Here is an 18,796-nt window from a genome sequence, read left to right on the forward strand (position 1 = left end):
CCACCACCTCGATACCACCAGCTAGCCTCTCCATACCTCTGACGGAGGGCCTCCTACCATGGGTGGTCACAGTGAGCCAGTCCCCCAGCATACCCAGCCGTCCTCCCAGGTCAGCGATGCCCGACTGTCCCTTCCGGAGAAGTATGACGGCACTCAATCAAAATGCCATGGCTTCCTACTCCAGTGCTCCCTCTATTTTGCCTATCAGACAGGAGACCCCTACACGAGAGGTCCAAGGTTGCCACGGTCATTTCCTGTTGACTGGACGGGCATTGGAGTGGGCTACGACCGTCTGGGAGAGGAGGAGCTGGGTTCCTACGAGAGGTTCATTCATGGCTCTGTTCAGGTCGGTCTTCAACCATCCTCCAGAGGGCAGAGAGGGAGGCAAACGACTTTTCTAACCCCAGCAGGGTGCCCAGACCGCTGCGGAGTACGCCCTCACCTTTCGGGCTGTGGCAGCCTCCAGCAGATGGAATAAGCCGTCGCTCCTCACTCTATTCCGCAGTGGACTGCGCGAAGAGGTCCAAATGGAGTTGGCATGTCAGGATGACAACATATCCTTGGACGCTCTCATCGCGATGACCATCCGTTTGGATAACCTTCTTCGGAGCATCAGCGTGCACCTCGTCACTCACCTCCCTCCTTTGGCTGATCTGAGGCAGAGCCTGAACCCATGGAGGTATGACTCTGTGGCAGAGCGGCATCGCCGGAGACAGCTGGGGCTGTGTCCAGTGGTGTCCGGTGCGTCCCAACCCGGGGTCCACTAGAGCAGAGGGGCGGCTCCGTGACATTCCGTCTCCCAGGGTAGGCGTAAATATTCCATTATCGTCGTTTCCCGCCAAACCCTTTCTCCCATTTCACTGGCTGGCTGTCCCTCAAGAATTGCCTCTACAGCTATAGTGGACTCTGGTTCCACAGGGAACTTTATCAACCAGGCCCTAGCCTCCTTCCTGAACTTAACCTCAAACCCGCTCTCCTCTCCTTTTCCTGTCCAAGCCCTGGATATGCGACCATTGGGATCCGGCACAATTACTCATGTCACAGCACCACTCACCCTCACCATGGGACCCAAGCACCAGGAAAGCCTTCCTTTCTTCATCACTGCACCTGTACACAAAGACACCCATGTATCACCTTCACCATCCAATCCCCCTCCGATAAATACTGGTGGCCCACTATGTCTACTCATGTTCGATATGTACTCAATCCAAATCTCCCCGGCACGCTCCAGCAGGTAAATTACTTCCCGTGCCTCAGTGGCCTTGGTCACATCTGTCCATAGACTTTGTAATGGATCTCCCCCTTTCTGATGGTTTTACCACTATTCTGATTGTTGTTGACAGATTCTCCAAATCCTGTCGCTTTATCCCTCTCTCTGGTCTACCTACCACTCTCCAGGTCGCAGAGGCACTATTCCAGCAGGTCTTCCGGCACTATGGCCTTCCGGAGGACATCGTTTCTGACCATGGTCCACAATTTACATTACGGTTCTGGAAAGCCTTTATGGAGAAGCTGGGGGCCACTGTCAGCCTCACACCCGGGTACCGGCCTCAGTCTAATGGGCAGGTGGAGAGGACCAACCAGGAGCTGCGGAGGTCCTAAAGAGTCACTGCCAGTGACGGGGAGTGGGCCCGGTTCCTTCCCTGGGCAGAATATGCCCAGAACTCACTTCATAACTCCTCCACCGGGCTGACTCCCTTCCACTGCGTCCTGGGAAATCAGCCGGCCCTGGCTCCGTAGACTCCGAGACAGAAGGATCAGGCGTACCGCCGCCCACATGAAGCTCCAGTGTTCCATCCTGGTGATCACATATGGCTCTCCACCAGGAACTTCCGGAAGATGAGCCCCCGGTTTGTGGGACCCTTCAAGGTCCTCCGGAGGGTCAATAAGGTAACCTATCGTTTAGAACTCCCCACCAACTACCGGATCTCACCCTCCTTTTATGTTTCCCTCCTCAGGCCGGTGGTTCCTGATCCCCTGGTTGATGCCATCCCCCGCGATTGTGTCGAGGCACAGATCTGGGGAAGGGTACCAAAACATTTCTGCAGCATTGAAGGTCCCCAAGAACACAGTGGCCTCCATCATTCTTAAATGGAAGAAGTTTGGAACCACCAAGACACTTCCTAGAGCAGGCTGCCCGGCTAAACTGAGCAATCCAGGGAGAAGGGCCTTGGTCAGGGAGGTGACCAAGAACCCGATGGTCACTCTGACAGAGCTACAGAGTTCCTCTGTGGAGATGGGAGAACCTTCCAGAAGGACAACCATCTCTGCAGCACTCCACCAATCAGGCCTTTATGGTAGAGTGGCCAGACGGAAACCACTTCTCAGTAAAAGGCACATGACAGCCCACTTGGAATTTGCCAAAAAGCACCTAAAGGACTCTCAGACCATGAGAAACAAGATTCTCTGGTCTGATGAAACCAATATTGAACTCTTTGGCCTGAATGCCAAGCGTCACATCTGGAGGAAACCTGGCACCATCCCTACGGTGAAAAATTGTGGTGGCAGCATCATGCTGTGGGGATGTTTATCAGCGGAAGGGACTGGGAGACTTGTCAGGATCAAGGGAAAGATGAACGGAGTAAAGTACAGAGCGATCCTTGATGAAAACAGAAAACAGTTGTAAGTCGCTCTGGATAAGAGCGCTCTGGCCTTCCCTGTAGCTCAGTTGGTAGAGCATGGTGTTTGCAACACCAGGGTTGTGGGTTCGATTCCCACGGGGGGCCAGCACAGAAAAAAAAAAAAATAAAACATGTATGAAATGTATGCATTCACTACTGTAAGTCGCTCTGGATAAGAGCGTCTGCTAAATGACTCAAATGTAATGCAAATGTAAATGTAAGAGCGTCTGCTAAATGACTTAAATGTAAATGTAAAACCTGCTCCGTAGCATGTAGACGACATGTGTTTGAGATTCTCACCTTTCCATAGAGGGGTCATAATAGTTAGTGGTTATAACACTTCCGACGCTACTGATGTTTTCGTGAGAAGACCGATTTTCCAGAAGTCTCATGGTCTGACAAAGCTATTTCACCTTTCACCGCAGATGCGGAAGGCTGACATCGGCGGATGCAGTAAATTGAACCTCAGGCCATGCAAAAAACATATCTCTAGATGTGTTATTTTTTATTATGCTAATTGGACTCTAGGCGGTCCAGCATCTAATTGTGTGCTCTCTACCCTTTCGTTCAGTGGTTTTCACTAATTATGCAGTGTTCATTGAGTTCGTGCCACTGTGCATATTCACCACAAGATGGTGCTGCTGCTGAGTATACGACAGAACACTTCTCACGTAACTACGTTGTCTTTTGCGTGCTCCATTGCTGATGGCTCCTACCTCACCAATCCATGTGTTGTATTGTTGTTTTCGGGAGTGGGGGAAGTTTCTATTACCAGGGATGGTTTAATAACAATGTCCGAAGTACTGATGAAAGAAATGGAGGAGGTATCGCTTTGTCACATAAAAACAGAAGATCACCCGGAAAATGGTCGTAGTTTTCTTTTGGTTGATGAACAAGAAAATCTGCAGGTAACGACGTCGGTTTGCTAGCACGCAACTAACGTTAACTGGCTAGGAAGAATGAAAACAAAGTCCACACTGGTTGGCCAAAGGGTAACATTAGCCAGCTTTCATGTTTGTGTTAACAAAATGAAATATGTCACGTTGCCATCCCGTCTGGCACAAGTAACAGCCAACTACGGTGTTAGTTAGCTATCGTTAACGTTACTCGTTATGTTGACATGGGCCTCGTCGAACATAACCTTGTAGCCAATGAACAGTATTTATTGTTAAAATAATATTTAACCTTTATTTAACTCGGCAAGTCAGTTAAGAACAAATTCTTATTTTACAATGCCGGCCAAACCTCCCCTAACACAGACGACGCTGGGCCATTTGTGCGCCGCACTATGTTGTGATACAGCTATGGATCGAACCAGGGTCTGTAGTGACGCCTCTAGCACTGAGATGCAGTGCCTTAGACCGCTGCGCCACTCGGGAGCCCTGGCTATTATTTTGTAGGAATTTTGTCGAAATGGTCGACACGCAGCTAACTTGATAAGAATTATCGAACTTAGCCATGTAACTTTGACTAGCTAGTCATACTTAACGTTAAAGATAGTTGTTTTCAAAAGGGCAGGAGGATTATACCTTGATGTCTGTCACATAGAGAATTATAGAGGCCTCTAGTGACCAAAAGGCAGTTTTGGCATTGGCAGTGCCATTGAGGGCTTCCCCATTTTAAAGTAGTCAACTGGGTGGGGATTCCTATGGGTTGTAGCCTCAATGGCGCTGCCCATGCTGTCACAGACGCTATATTGGCGCAGATATAAATATTAGACCTCTATCTATCTCTATGGTCTGTCATGACTGGCCTTGTTTCAGTTTCCTTTCAGGAAAGTCCCCAATGAATCAGGCTGTGCAATCACCACACTCTAGCTGCTTTTAGCAACCTGGGTGTATTTACATACAGGTTGCACAAAAACAGTCCGCGGGAAGCCAAAAGTTAAGTACAATTACACATTGATTTACTGTACCGGTGGGCATGATGGTTGGTCATTATGACTGGGGGGTATTTGAGACAAAATATTTAAATGATCATATTATTAAACAGACTTTCCAAACGTGGGTCTGTTGCAGACTCACTTTTTCTCTGCTTACCTCGTCAAAATAAATTGGGTCTACAATAGACCCACGTTTGGAAAGTCTGTTTAATAATACGATTCTTCAGATAATCTGTCTCAAATTCCCCCATCATAATGACCAACCATCATGCCCATTGGCACTGTAAGTTGAAAGGGAATCGTTTTTAACTTCTGGCTTCCCGTGTACTGTTTTTATGCAACCCAATACAATTGGGAGCAACACCCAATACAATTGGGAGCAACACCCAATACAATTGGGAGCAACACCCAATACAATTGGGAGCAACACCCAATACAATTGGGAGCAACACCCAATACAATTGGGAGCAACACCCAATACAATTGGGAGCTCCTGAAAGCAGCTAGCCACACAAGTCTTGACTGAAGCTAATTAACTCCCTTGTAGGGTTGAGCCTAGCTATCGAGAGCCCAAGGGGCTATGGCTAGCTACCCAGACCTTGAGTTCTCAATTGAACATCAGGACCACAGCTGGATCAATGAACTACAATCCCAACGCTTTGTTTTAACATTTAGAAACATTAATAATCCAGTGTGCAATTCCATTTTGGAAACCTATGGAACTTAACTTTCACATGTAGGAGAAAGAATCTTTTGATTACAAAAGATACACCTACTGTATGCAGTTTAGCAAAGTTGCATTATGAAACGCACAGCCATCAGCCCCCATCCGAGGTCCTAAACTTCCTTCCCAGTTATGCTCCATTGGGGTTGTTTGAAGCGGAAATTGGAGGGGAGGAAGTGTAGTCTCGTTTGGAGGCGGTGTTTTTACAAATACATCTTCATGTTTTTTGTACATAGTATAGATTGATTTGATTTTATTAGGATCTCTTTTAGTCTTCATTTGGACTAATCTTCCAAGAGTCCTTAAACATTGAAATACAATTTATAATACGATCACATTTTCACATAACACACTGTTACAAACAGACATAATACACTGACATATTAACCAGATAAATACTCTAACAGTCTGAAAAGATAAATTGATTCCTTCATCTACCATACCTTCCAATGTATTATATTTAAATGGTTCTAAAGTATTGTTTGAATTTATATATTGAAAGGTTTCTGGTTTGCTCAGATAAATTATTCCATTTCTTTATTGCTCTAAATCAAAATGTTATTTTGCCAATTTCTCTTTTCTGTCTGGATAACACAGATGGTGGACAATCTATTCCTAGTATTTACTGAATGTCTGCCTCTTACCAACTGAATACTGGTGTGAATAGTTTGGCCGTTTTAAGTGGTGTACATTGTGAAATAAAATAAGCATGTTTTTTTCAATTATCTTGTTGATTTATGACCAACCAAGAGAATTGATCATGACTACAACAGAATAACCATATCTCCACCTTAAAACAATCCTTGCTGCTTTGTTCTGAGCAATCTGCAGCCTCCTCATTTAACTTGCTGATGCATTTACCCAGACCACAGAACAGTAGTTCACCAGACTCCCAATTAATGCTTGGGTTGTTTGACCACAGGACAGTAGTTCACTTGACTCCCAATTAATGCTTGAATCTTTCCCGGTAATTATTTAGCTATGGTTCCGATCACGTGTGCAGTTTTAATTTGTTTTATTACATAGATGAGTTATTTGAAACGACCATGATAATAAGCAGTTGTTTAGCTGCACCCCTAGTAGTTTGGTTTCTGCCACTTCCTCAATTTGTACTCCCCCATACGTAATTGTATCCCATACTGTGTTGGCCTTTTCCTGGTGGAACAGACCAACATAACCTTGGTTTTCTTGGTGTTCAAAACAAGTTTGTTCCGGCAAACCCACTCCCTGATATTTCCCTGAACTACTGGTAGAGCTTGCTGTACTGATTTGTCATGCAGTATAAATTGTAGTATCTGCAAATATAGTAGCTTGAGTTTCAGATAAGGCATAAGGAAGGTCTTTGGTATATATTAAGTAAAGAAGTGGCCCAAGGCAGCTGCCCTGCGGTATTCCACAGTTTAAAGCATGAGGGGAAGAAAACAACCCATTGATATAGGTGGACTGTATCCTGTCAGATATGACTGTACTCAACTCAATGCTGCTGCCTTAAACCCATAATGAAATAATTTTGTCAAAATTATTTAATGATCCACTAAATCAAATGCTGCATTGAAATCTAAAAATAGTACACCCACAAACCTGCCATTATCCATAGCAAGGAGCCACTTGTCAGTCATGTCAACAAATGCAGTGGTAGTGGAATGGTTTTTGCGATAAGCATGCTGATTGGCTGTAATCAGATCATTATTTTTCATGTACATATGTCTACTCACAATACCCTCCAATATATTACTGAGTGAAAGGAGTAGACTAATTGGTCGACTATTAGCAGGAGTAGTGGGTTCTTTGCTTTCTTTCGGGATTGGACACAGTTTAGCATGCTTCCATGCATTTTCCAGTGACCAATTAAATATGTATTTCAGTGGAGCTGCAATCTGTGGAGCAGCATAGCGCTTTTTTTTCTCTCCATAAAATCATAACCTGTAGATTTTCCATTGGTTAATGGCTTCAATAGGTTTAACACCTCCTCTACTGACACCATTTGTAGGCTAAAAGAGCAGGTTTTTTTGGTCATAATATGATCATCAATCCATTGGACAATAGCTTGTTTGGAAGAATGAGTGTTTACATTATCGCTCAGTAAATTAATTTTCTTTGTAAAAGAAAATCTGCAAAATGATTGGCAATATCAGCTGGTTTTCTTATTGTTCTCCCATCAACCTCCACACTAGATGAGCATGATTTAAAAAGCACATACACTGAGTGTTCAAAATATTAGGAACACTTACTTTTCCCATGACATCGACTGACCAGATTAATCCAGTTGAAAGCTATGATCCCTTATTGATGTCACTTATTAAATCCACTAATTAAAGAAGGATTTTTAAGCCTTGAGACAATTGAGACACGGTGTGCCGTTCAGACTGTGAATTGGCAAGACACAATATTTAAGTGCCTTTGAACGGGGTATGGAAGTAGGTGCCAGGCGCACCGGTTTGAGTGTGTCAAGGAATGCAACGCTGCTGGGTTTTTCGCGCTCAACGGTTTCCCATGTGTATCAAGAATGGTCCACCACCCGAAGGACATCCAGCCAACTTGACACACCTTGTAGAGTCCAGGAAGGGGTGAATTTGAAATTCCTAAGCTGTCCTATTAAACTTTCCGGGTGTCTTGATACCCTAGCAAGAAACCATGTAGATATAGCAATGCTCCAAGAAACACACCTGCTCCAAAAGGGCTCATAGAATAAAGAACCATTTGTACAAACTGTCTGCTTTTTCATCAACCCCAAACAAAACTAAAGGTGTAATCATAATGATACATAAGAAACTAAAAATTACCATCTTGTGTAAGGGGGAAGACCAAGAAGGCAGAATCACTTTCCTTAAATGTATCCATAATGGAAAGAAAATGCCCTTTCATTAATGTGTACGCTCCAAATTCATATGATCCTACGTTTTTTTAATTCTCATTCTCTGAACAGCATATTGTTAGAATTAGCTGAATTCCTTCCATCTGGTTATTGGGACAGACATGAATGACATGTGGGACAAATCTAATATGAATAACTACAATCAACCAAGGCTCTCCAGCATATAGTCTCTGATTACAACCTCATTGATTCCTGATGAGCACATATTCCTAAGGCAAAAGAGCACACTTTCTAGTCAAACAGGTGTAAATCATTCTCACAAATATATTTCATACTACTATCTACAACCCTAGTTTCTTAAAAAAAATAGGAATTTGACATAAGAGCTAGTCTGACCACTACACTTACTACTGCCAACTTCAAATTTCAGTTTCTCGTAAAAGAGCTGATGGCTTTTTCAATGTTTCATTACTACAAAATCCTACATTCTGTGATCAATTTGTGATCCCCTGGACATCGAGGGGACTCCCGCCTATGCTTTTAGGTCCCCCAATGTCGTGGGGGTCAGCTCCAGTATCCCTTCCATGCATCTAGATACCATCTGTGGTCACCTTCGCCATAACCTCGAGAGAGGACAGACCAGAACAACAGTTTAGTTTAGGGCATTTCTGATTCATGAAATCCAGACAAACTATTCTCTGTATGACAAATTATTACTGCTTCCAATATTCTTAATACAAATGTCTAAGACAAATATCAAAGAGAATAACACAGAGGGGAAACCATTTTTTTCCCTCCAAAATTGGCTTACGTCAACAGTGAAGACAGTGAAGACAAGGACGTTAGTGTCTAGTTTGAGAAACAGACACCTCACAAGTCCTCAACTGGCAGCTTCATTAAATTGTACCCGCAAAACACCAGTCTCAATGTCAACAGTGAAGAGGCGACTCCGGGAGGCTGGCCTTCTAGGCAGAATTGCATAGAAAAAGCCATATCTCAGACTGGCCAATAAAAATAAAAGATTAAAATGGGCAAAATAACACAGACACTGGACAGAGGAACTCTGCCTAGAAGGCCAGCATCCCGGAGTCGCCTCTTCACTGTTAACATTGAGACTGGTGTTTTGCAGGTACTATTTAATGAAGCTGCCAGTTGAGGACTTGTGAGGTGTCTGTTTCTCAAACTAGACACTAACGTACTTGTCCTCTTGCTCAGTTGTTCACCGGCGCCTCCCACTCCTCTTTCTATTCTGGTTAGAGCCAGTTTGCGCTGTTCTGTGAAGGGAGTAGTACACAGCGTTATACGACATCTTCAGTTTCTTAGGCAATTTCTTGGCAGTTTCAGAAGAAAGTTCTTTGTTTTTGGCCATTTTGAGCTTGTAATCGAACCCACAAATGCTGATGCTCCAGATACTCAACTAGTCTAAATAAGGCCAGTTTTATTGCTTCTTTAATCAGGACAACAGTTTTCAGCTGTGCTAACATAATTGCAAAAGGTTTTCTAATGATCAATTAGCCTTTTTAAGATGATGAACTTGGATTAGCTAACACAATGTGCCATTGGAACACGGGGTGATGGTTGCTGATAATGGGCCTCTATACGTCTATGTAGATATTCCATAAAACAATCTGGCATTTCCAGCTACAATGGTCATTTAAAACATTAACAATGTCTACACTGTATTTCTGATCAATTTGATGTTATTTTAATGGACAAAAAATTTGCTTTTCTTTCAAAAACAAGGTTAAGTGACGCCAAACTTTTGATAGTTAGTGTATATGGCAATGTAAACGACTCAGGATAAAATAAATCAATTTACAAAAAGGGAAAGACGTAGGAGGACTATCCGACCCAAACTTTGAATTGTATTTCCGCCACATCCTAAATTGGTTTAGACATAATTCTTCTGCCCCCCTGGCTGAGTATAGAGAGAAATATGGTGTCTCGTATTACCCTGGAAGAAGTGGTCTTCACTGATATACAGTATCCCTTAAATAATGAAAACTACCCTCAAGGCTTATTATTATTTGGCGCAAAACTGAAAAGCAATGTAACTAGGAATCAAAATGGCATGCCCATACTCCAATATTTTACAATAATGTCTTGTTAACTGGAAGGTGGCCTTTTGCCCCCCCAATGGTCCAAATGTGGAATCCCCATACCCTTACTGATATCATGGACTAAATATTTACTATTTCCTTTTTTCCTATGGAATCCCTTGGGAAATCCAACTGCCGAACCATCCAATGATGGGATTTATAAATAAATTATCTGGGCTCCCAAAAGGACTGATCTCCTAAATATAGAAACAACTTTTGGAAAGCTCATTCTGGGATAGCCATTAAAGTATGGTCCACAGATCTAATTGAATCTGAACAACCATTTAACTGGAACAGAATATGGATAAATATGACCTTGGCATCCCGTAAACCGAACCATCAACTTATACATTTTAAGTTTGTTCACAGACTGTGTTTAACACCAAGGAAACGTTTAACGTTGAAATTGGCCCTTACAAATGTTTCAAAAACTGCAAAGGCGTATTTGCATTTAGACAGAGGATTTGGGTATCATCGGAGCATCGGGACATTTTTCCTCACAAGGCTAAAGGGGATGTCCAATGGCTCATTGTAATGAAATGCAATTTGAGTCATGAATAAGGGTAAGGTTGAGCCCTGTGACTACTTGTCAGTGTAAAGTTACCTTTGATAACATAATTGTTAAGCCAAATGCTAATGTAGGAGCCATTTGTCCTGTTTATGTGGTTGTTCTTACCCTGCTCACCATTAACACATTTGGAACTACAATATGCGCCTATGGTAATTACATCTGCATGTATTCTCGCCATACCTATCTGCTTCTATACTTCCTGGTCACCTGTATGCCTATACATGTAACCCATGACCCAAATCGATATAGTGCCCTCTAGTGTACACATTAAGTGGAATAAAGATAGATAAACTATATCCACAACAACCACATAAGTAAGCCTAAATTGCTCCTACAGGAAAAGTAATTTGACATGTATTTGACAACATAACGTCCTACAGCTAACTATAACAACTTGATCTCCCATCCTCTCCAACATTAACCCAGGTCCATGATGAGGCTCAGTTCCTGGAGAGGCTGGGCTGCGGGGACATGCAGGGCGTCAAGGTCCTCTCCATCTTTGGCAACACGGGCGACGGCAAGTCCCACACCCTCAACCACATCCTGTTTGGCGGGGATACCATATTCTACACCTCCAAGTCCCCCAGCTCCTGCACAGTGGGCGTGTGGGCCGCCTTTGACCCCGGGCTGGGCCTGGTGGCTCTGGACACAGAGGGCCTGCTGGGGGCGGCGGTCAACCAGAACCAGCGCATGCGTCTGCTGCTGAAGGTGCTGGCCGTATCGGACGTGGTGGTGTACCGCACACGGGCCGAGAGGCTGCACAACGACATGTTCCAGTTCCTAAGCAGCGCATCAGGGGCCTACCTGAAGCACTTCACCCCCGAGCTGCGCGCCCTCTCCAGCCGCTGTGGCATGGACGTTCCCCTCTCCTCTCTGGGGCCGGCGGTCATCGTATTCCAGGAGACCACCCACACCCAGCTACTGGGACATGGTATGTACAGGAGAGGCCCAGTCACTAACATGCAATCATATGTTTCTATAAATGCGTTACACAACAATTTGCTCATGAGTGGTGTCAGACAACACATTGTGGAATGGTTAGATTATGCTGTCATGTTGTTTCAGACTCATTTGCCCAAAGTAATTGCACCTTGGGAATAAATATTTACTTTTTTTTATTGAATTGAACAAAAACACGCTAACATATTACTTCAATTCAGAATCACAACCAGCTATTACACTGGGTGAGACACACCCACAGATACAACTACTAAAGTAACACATACTACACTATTTACTCAACAGTCAGTTGGGTGTGTGAACTCAACCCATGACATTGTTCTACTTTGTCCCCACAGAGCGAACAGATGTCCCTGGCTATGCAGACACTCAGCTCCAGAGGCGCTTCCATGACCTGGGCCTGGGTACAGAGGCCTTTAGCTCAGTGCAGTACGTGGGCACACAGACCATCACTCCACCGACCAACTACTCTCTGCTCCTGGAGGCTGTACGCCACCAAGTCAGGAACACTGCCACCCGATCGCCCCGTCAACCTGCCATCGTCTTCAGCGCTCTGCAGGTATGTGTGTGTTTATCTCTTTGCATTGTTGCATAATTCATTTGTTTGATAGACAGGTAATGCCAGTACTAGCTAATGTTCATGGGAATTATGTGCTTGTCTGGGTAAATAGGCCTTTCCAAAACCAACCAATGAATGAATGAATGTTTGTTTGTTTGTTTTGACCTCATGACCCTGCTTGGCTCCTCCCCTTCCATCCCCTGGGCGTCACCTCTCTCTCCTTCTCCCCTCCTCTCCAGGCCCTGAGTGACAGGTTCTGTGGGGAGATCTTAGACGACAAAATCCCCCTCTACTCCTTCTTCCCTGACGAATACTTCACCTGCTCTTCAGTCTGCCTCAGCTGCAAGTAAGTGACTTCCCTGTGTCTGCTGCATGTATCTGCTCTGAGTAACTCTATCACATGAATCAAAACTAAATGGGGAGGGACTAACTTGCATTTGTCCAATTGAAGCTCTCGTTTTCATTGCAAACCATTTTCCATGTTTTGCTACAGTGTGCACTGATGAATGGTGTATTCACCTGCTGCACGTGAGCAGGTAGTGCTAGGATATGTGTCCCTCCCAGATGGGTTGCCACAAAGGAAGCATAAAAGTATGTCTGTCCTATGTAAATCATACATCTCTATGGGTGTTTCATTATGTACAGCGACTTCTTTAACTTTGGAAATTTGAGCTAGATCAGAAACCACATTTTCCCTAAACATACTGATTGGTGTTCATATCCAGAATTAGGCATTGGTTTAACAGGCTCTCACTGCTTGAGTATGAAGCCTTGTTTGTCACCGTTATAAGTGTGTTATGATGCACGTCTAACATCTTATGCCGCTAGAAGAAAAGGAGCGATGCCTTTTGGCCATCCACCAACATGGCAGGTGATCAGAGATGTGAAGTATGTGATGGATGGATTAGTTGTCCTTGTTTTCTTTCCCCTCAGTATCCGCTGTAAGAATGGGATGAACCATCTAAGAGACAGGGTCCCTCACCTGGCAGACGGACTGTGTCAGTACGCTCACCAGTACAACAACAAGGTCCTCATCTGCAAGGTAAGACATTTCACATATGGTCATATGGGTTGAAACAATATAGACTTATTGATGTGATCTGACAAGAAAGTATTCTATATAGGATTGAATCCTGTGGAGATGGTGTTGAACAATTTGTAGTACTAGCAAATGCATGAACCAAGGGTATGAAGCTAGCATTAATCATACGTTGTGTGCTCTCTCCCTGATCTGGTCCTACCCACGCAGAGGTGCTATGAGGGGGGCAGGGAGGTTATTGTCATTCCTAAAACCTCAGCCTCCACAGACAACCCCTGGTTTGGGTTGGCAAAGTATGCCTGGTCTGGGTGAGTTGTTGATGTAATCTGGACTCTTTGCACACACACACATTGACTTTTTGATGGTATTAAAGATGTCCCTTTCAACCATCCAGTTAATGAAGTACCACTCATTCACAGATACATAGAATCCACTCTGCCATCTAAGCCAATGCACTATATATTTCCTTCCACTCTCTCCACGGTGCACCTGTCCTGCCAGGTATGTCCTGGAGTGTGGCAGCTGTGGCATCATCTACCGCAGCCGGCAGTACTGGCTGGGCAACCAGGACCCAGAGAGCGGCGTGGTGCGGCCCGAGGTCAAACACGTCTGGGAGGAGGTGAGCAGAGCCGCCTAGTCCTACACACCCTTCATTGTACTGGCAGGAACTACATACAAACAGTCACTCATGCTCAATTGAAGTGTCAGTGAGAATATTTAGAGGCATTTGCGACTGAACAGGTTGGAATTTATATGCAAAGTGTCTGGCATATATTTAACTTTGAAAGTATGTCAGCTATCAAAGGTTAATAAAGATGATGTTACCTTGCACTGGCAAGGTCAACACTGCACACTGGACTTCAATGTGTCATGGTCATCATCAATACACACTGCCAACGTAGATATCAAATACATTCAAAGATGGGCTCTCCTTCTGACAGTTGCTCTCTCTGTCTCTATGTCCAGTCTGAGGCCTTCCTGACGGACCACCAGAATGCGGCACAGAGGGTGCTGGATGGGATGAACTTTGTGATCCAGTCTGTGTCGGAGTACAGCACGGGCCCCACCAAGGCTGTCACCTCCTGGCTCACTGACCAGGTGGCCCCGCTCTATTGGAGACCCAACACGGACATCACCGTGAGTCATCACTCTCACAGCATCATCGAACCAGCAACACGGCATCTAGACCAGCAACACACTCACAGGCTTTTTGAACAGATAGCAGAGCCCTAAGAATAGCTCGTTTTATTGAGGTGATAGACCCAGTGCCCAAATACCAAAATGACGTTGCATTAATTCTAAACCCAATATATCATCATTATAGTGAGTAAAACCAACAATTGGCTGTTTTTAATTCTCAAATGTGGCACTGAACAGAGTTGTTTGTGTGGTTCGGTATGGTTGTGAGTGTATAGTTTTGACTACTGGCTCTTGACATTCTAATCATTATTGTGCTCTGTCCCTGTCCCCCAGGCGTGTCACTGCTGTAAGAAGCCCTTTGAGGAGGCAGAGAGGAAGCACCACTGTCGTTGGTGTGGCGAGGGCTTCTGCCAGGCCTGCTCCACCCGCAGGATGCCCGTACCCGAGAGGGGCTGGGGAAGCACCCCCGTCCGGGTCTGTGACGCCTGCCACCGCCAGGGAGGGACCGAAACCACCAACCAGGGTCAGGATACCAGCTAATGTTTTAGGATCAGTGTTGGGCCATGGATGTTAATGTAAAACCTGATGTTACCTCCTACTTAGTCTGATTCAGGATCAGTTTTTAGTCAAATGTGTTATTATTATTTTGTAATGAATGAATGGGACAATGAATGAGGGATGTGTCCTAAATGGTACCCAGTTCCTTTTATACTGAACTATTGACCGAGGTGGGCCATTCTGGCTCGGACAACGCTTACTTGCCGAAGACTTACCTTCTTACTTTACTTATTTGGACCCATTGGGCTCTGGCCAAAAGTAGTACACTAACAAAGAGAATAGGGTTCAGTTTGGGAGACAACCAAGGTGTTTGATGTGAATAGTAAGTGTTCATTCATGTCTCCCTCGAAAGACGACGACTCTCAAGGGACTTCCTAGTTAAATAGAGGTTAAAAGAACATGTTTTCCAGTGATCCTGATGGCTCTGTTGGTCCCTCTCTGTGTCCTGTAGTGTCTGTGGTGGAGCCGCGTGGGCTGATGGCCCGCAGGGTGACAGAGGTGGCCCAGTCTACTCTAGACATGATCACCACTGCAGTGGACTACCCTCTGTGTGAGTACGGCTAGCGTCGTGTTTGAGAAACGCATTACAAATAAAGCTAGCTAGTATAAATGTCTCTGTGTATTCACAAAAACACTTGGGGAAAAAAACTTCACCAGGAACTATAGACATTTTACAGCATATGCAGACAGAAATCCACAAGATACAACATTGAATATTATATTCACAAAGATTACAGTCTTTATCCTCTGCTCTGACTGTCAATGGCAACTACTGTTTTTACAGCTATTTATTTATCTCGCTCTCCTCCATGTTCCAGGCTTTGTGAAGGGAGTGGCCCGGCCTGACTACTGGATCCCCGACCAGCAGATCGTGCAGTGCCACAGGTGCAGCAAAGCCTTCACCCCCAGTATGTCCAAGCACCACTGCCGGGCGTGTGGCCAGGGTGTCTGCAGCGGTTGCTCCTCAAAGAGCTGCCCCGTGCCCTCCCGTGGCTGGGACCACCCTGTCCGCGTCTGTGACCACTGCGCCAGCCACAAGGGCAGCCTGTGATGTCAGGGCAGACACCAGGGATACTGTGCTACGAGGCATCTGAAATCTAGTGAGATGCCACGGCACACCACATTTTGCTTATCTTTGTCTCTCTGTGCGCTATGAGCCACTGACCTTTAAGAGAAAAATACCCAATCCAGGTGACCCCTGCCCTATGGGGAAGGCACTCGAGTGATGTGCTGAGGTAGCACTCTAAACATGGGACTGCCTCATCTGATATCGACTGCCTAAAAACCAAGAACTAAACTAGCGGGACAAGAACTGGACTTCTGACAACTGGAAAGCTGAGACAGTTGTAAATTACTGAGTGTAGAAGATGTGCAATCTTACCAGACTGAGAAAACCCCCCTCCAAACAACCCACTGTTTGCACTGAAAGACATTAGCCCGTCAACTTTTCTGTTTGCACACAGATCTCTCCTTTACTTGCGACCGGGAAGAATCTTAATATCATTCTTACCTGTTAGGAATGGCTGAACATTGATGAGTTAGGTTAGATTATATTTTAATTCAGTTGTGGGCTGTAGTGGCCAGCCAAGCCTTTTCCTCAGACCACACCAAGGAGTAACAGCCATGTAACCATGGTAACCTGACAGAGGAGACACATGAAGTGACATCACAACATGCTCTTCCTCCCTGAATGCGATCTCGGGCAGTGTGCCATGGTTTTGAGTTGATGCCCAAGACAGGAAAATGAATAAAGATGTCACATGCAGACATTCCAGTTGACATTAGTACCGTTTTTCACACTGTCTTGCTGACCCCATCCATACTGTGCTGGCTCATGTACTTTCCTTTAACATTGTCCTTTCCAGCATGGTTCCAGCAACTAGGGTGGATTATTAACCAGTGCAGTACTGCTGGGCTCGGCTCACTAGTGTGAAAGGGGTATAGTATCTTAACAGGTGGGCACTTTTGGGATCCATTGATGTTTTGAAACAAGCACATTATTTTTAATGAATACTGAGGGTTTAGTTAGTGAAAAGGCACAAGAGGCAGGGCTATAGCATGAATACAGTCAAAGGTAAATGGCGTTGTTCGGCCCGACGCTAGAGTGGAGTCGACCCATTTGCCTGTGACTGTATTCATGATGCAGCACTGCCTTGCATGCCTTATTGTTTTTAGAAATCTGTTACCAACATATTATAATAACAATGAGTTACATATTTTCGTGAACTTTATTTTGATAAGTAAATTCATAAAATGTCATTCTACCAGGAGATATAGTGCGGACAAAAATCTGGTTATTTTGGTCATGTTGCTACAGATGCGACCTAGTTTTTAAAGATTTTTGCATAGTTGCTATGCAACAGGATGGTCAGTTCTACTAAACAAAATGGTTGCTATGCAAGCAAGATAACTTTTGTGTCACTAGCTAGCCAACTTCAGCTCAGTCAAGTCAAACATTGAACCTGGAATGACCGTACACTAGCTACATTTCCGTTTGAGCTGTTTTCTATTGGCATTTACTTGGATTTGTTCATGATAATGGCTTTGATGCGTGATTTCGCCTAGCTCAGAAAAGGTTGTCTCGTCTGGTCACAGAAATTGAAGAGTTAAACATAGTTTCCAAGGTTGGACAGGCAGACAGCGAGGTTTATATTAACCCCGCTATACCAAAATATATGCTAGTCTGGAAGCAAGGGGAAATAATGTGCGAGTTGAGATAAAGATGAGATGGTTCGGACAGCAACATGAACATGTCATGATGGAACTGTTATCAGGCATCCAGGATCCAAACAACCAGTTTAATTATTAGAATTATTAGCTAGTGTTATTTTTGGAAGAAATCTCAAATTGAATTGCTTGCTTATGTAAAGCACAGATTATTTGCATTTGCAGTAATATCGTCTATCCAGTATCCATTGATGTGACTGACATGTTTGCCGAATTAAAAAGGCAATTTCATTTCTCCATCAGATTTTATTCTCTTTACAAAGTACTGGATCCTATAATACTGGCCTTCTGTATAGTCATAACCAATTGTTGTTTTATTCAATGTGTATATACTATGAGATTCTGGGTATATGACAATCTTGATTTTTAAAAAATGTTTTAAATCAGACTTGTCTGAATTTTAAATAACTGAAGCCATCCCACTGGGCACACACTGGCTGAATCAACTTCATTTGTCAACCTATTGTGATGTGGAATGTATGTGGGGAAAAAACATTTGGATTTCCAAAAAGTCATCAACCAGTACTGTTCATCTCATTTCAACCAGCATTGTAAACATTGAAATTAGGGTAAAACTTAAATACAATGACTTAACCTAACTAACAGGTTGTTACATCAATCGAATTTCAACATAATCATCAGAACTATGTTTATGTTTAAAGTGCGTTGAGAATTCCACATCTTATATTCCATATACAGTATCTTGGTGTGGTTGAAATTAAATTGAATTTCATATTTGATTAGACGTTTTATTTGAACTTGTTTAAATGTTGATACTAAAATGGTATTTTTGAATTAACGTCATTGTGTCAATGTCATCCCATCAACCTAAATAAAGAGGGATGTTGAAATACAGTTCAACCAGTGTGTGACCAGTTTTCTCACAATAACTTACAGTGCCTTGCTAAAGTATTCACACCCCTTGGCGTTTTTCCTATTTTGTTGCATTACAACCTGTAATTTAAATTGATTTTTATTTGGATTTGATGTAATGGACTGACACAAAATAGTCCAAATTGTTGAAGTGAAATTAAAAAAATAACTTGTTTCAAATTATTATTATTTTTAAAGTGGTACGTGCATATGTATTCACATCTTTTG

At 43.9% G+C, this 18,796-nt stretch overlaps 1 protein-coding gene across 1 annotated transcript; it reads left to right on the forward strand.

Annotated features, from left to right (window-relative positions):
* Positions 1 to 3,287: 3,287 nt before the first annotated feature.
* On the forward strand, positions 3,288 to 18,550 carry LOC106612625 (zinc finger FYVE domain-containing protein 1). Its single transcript, XM_014213965.2, has 11 exons — positions 3,288 to 3,529; positions 11,139 to 11,643; positions 12,011 to 12,231; positions 12,471 to 12,577; positions 13,165 to 13,273; positions 13,481 to 13,578; positions 13,772 to 13,889; positions 14,237 to 14,407; positions 14,744 to 14,933; positions 15,420 to 15,518; positions 15,787 to 18,550. Exons 1-11 carry the CDS (start codon positions 3,413 to 3,415, stop codon positions 16,017 to 16,019), a joined length of 1,968 nt encoding a protein of 655 aa, XP_014069440.1. The 5' UTR covers positions 3,288 to 3,412; the 3' UTR covers positions 16,020 to 18,550.
* Positions 18,551 to 18,796: the final 246 nt, after the last annotated feature.

The sequence above is a fragment of the Salmo salar genome, chromosome ssa09 (genome assembly GCF_905237065.1).
Source record: "Salmo salar chromosome ssa09, Ssal_v3.1, whole genome shotgun sequence".
In the NCBI taxonomy this organism is placed as follows: domain Eukaryota; kingdom Metazoa; phylum Chordata; class Actinopteri; order Salmoniformes; family Salmonidae; genus Salmo; species Salmo salar.

What these genes read in the sequence shown, in the direction of transcription:
- LOC106612625 (XM_014213965.2), top strand. Translation starts at nt 3,413, where the DNA reads ATGTCCGAAGTACTGATGAAAGAAATGGAGGAGGTATCGCTTTGTCAC. An exon ending in GCAAAGTATGCCTGGTCTGG is followed by an intron (nt 13,579 to 13,771) that starts GTGAGTTGTTGA and finishes CTGTCCTGCCAG; the next exon opens with GTATGTCCTGGAGTGTGGCA. An exon ending in GACCCAACACGGACATCACC is followed by an intron (nt 14,408 to 14,743) that starts GTGAGTCATCAC and finishes CCTGTCCCCCAG; the next exon opens with GCGTGTCACTGCTGTAAGAA.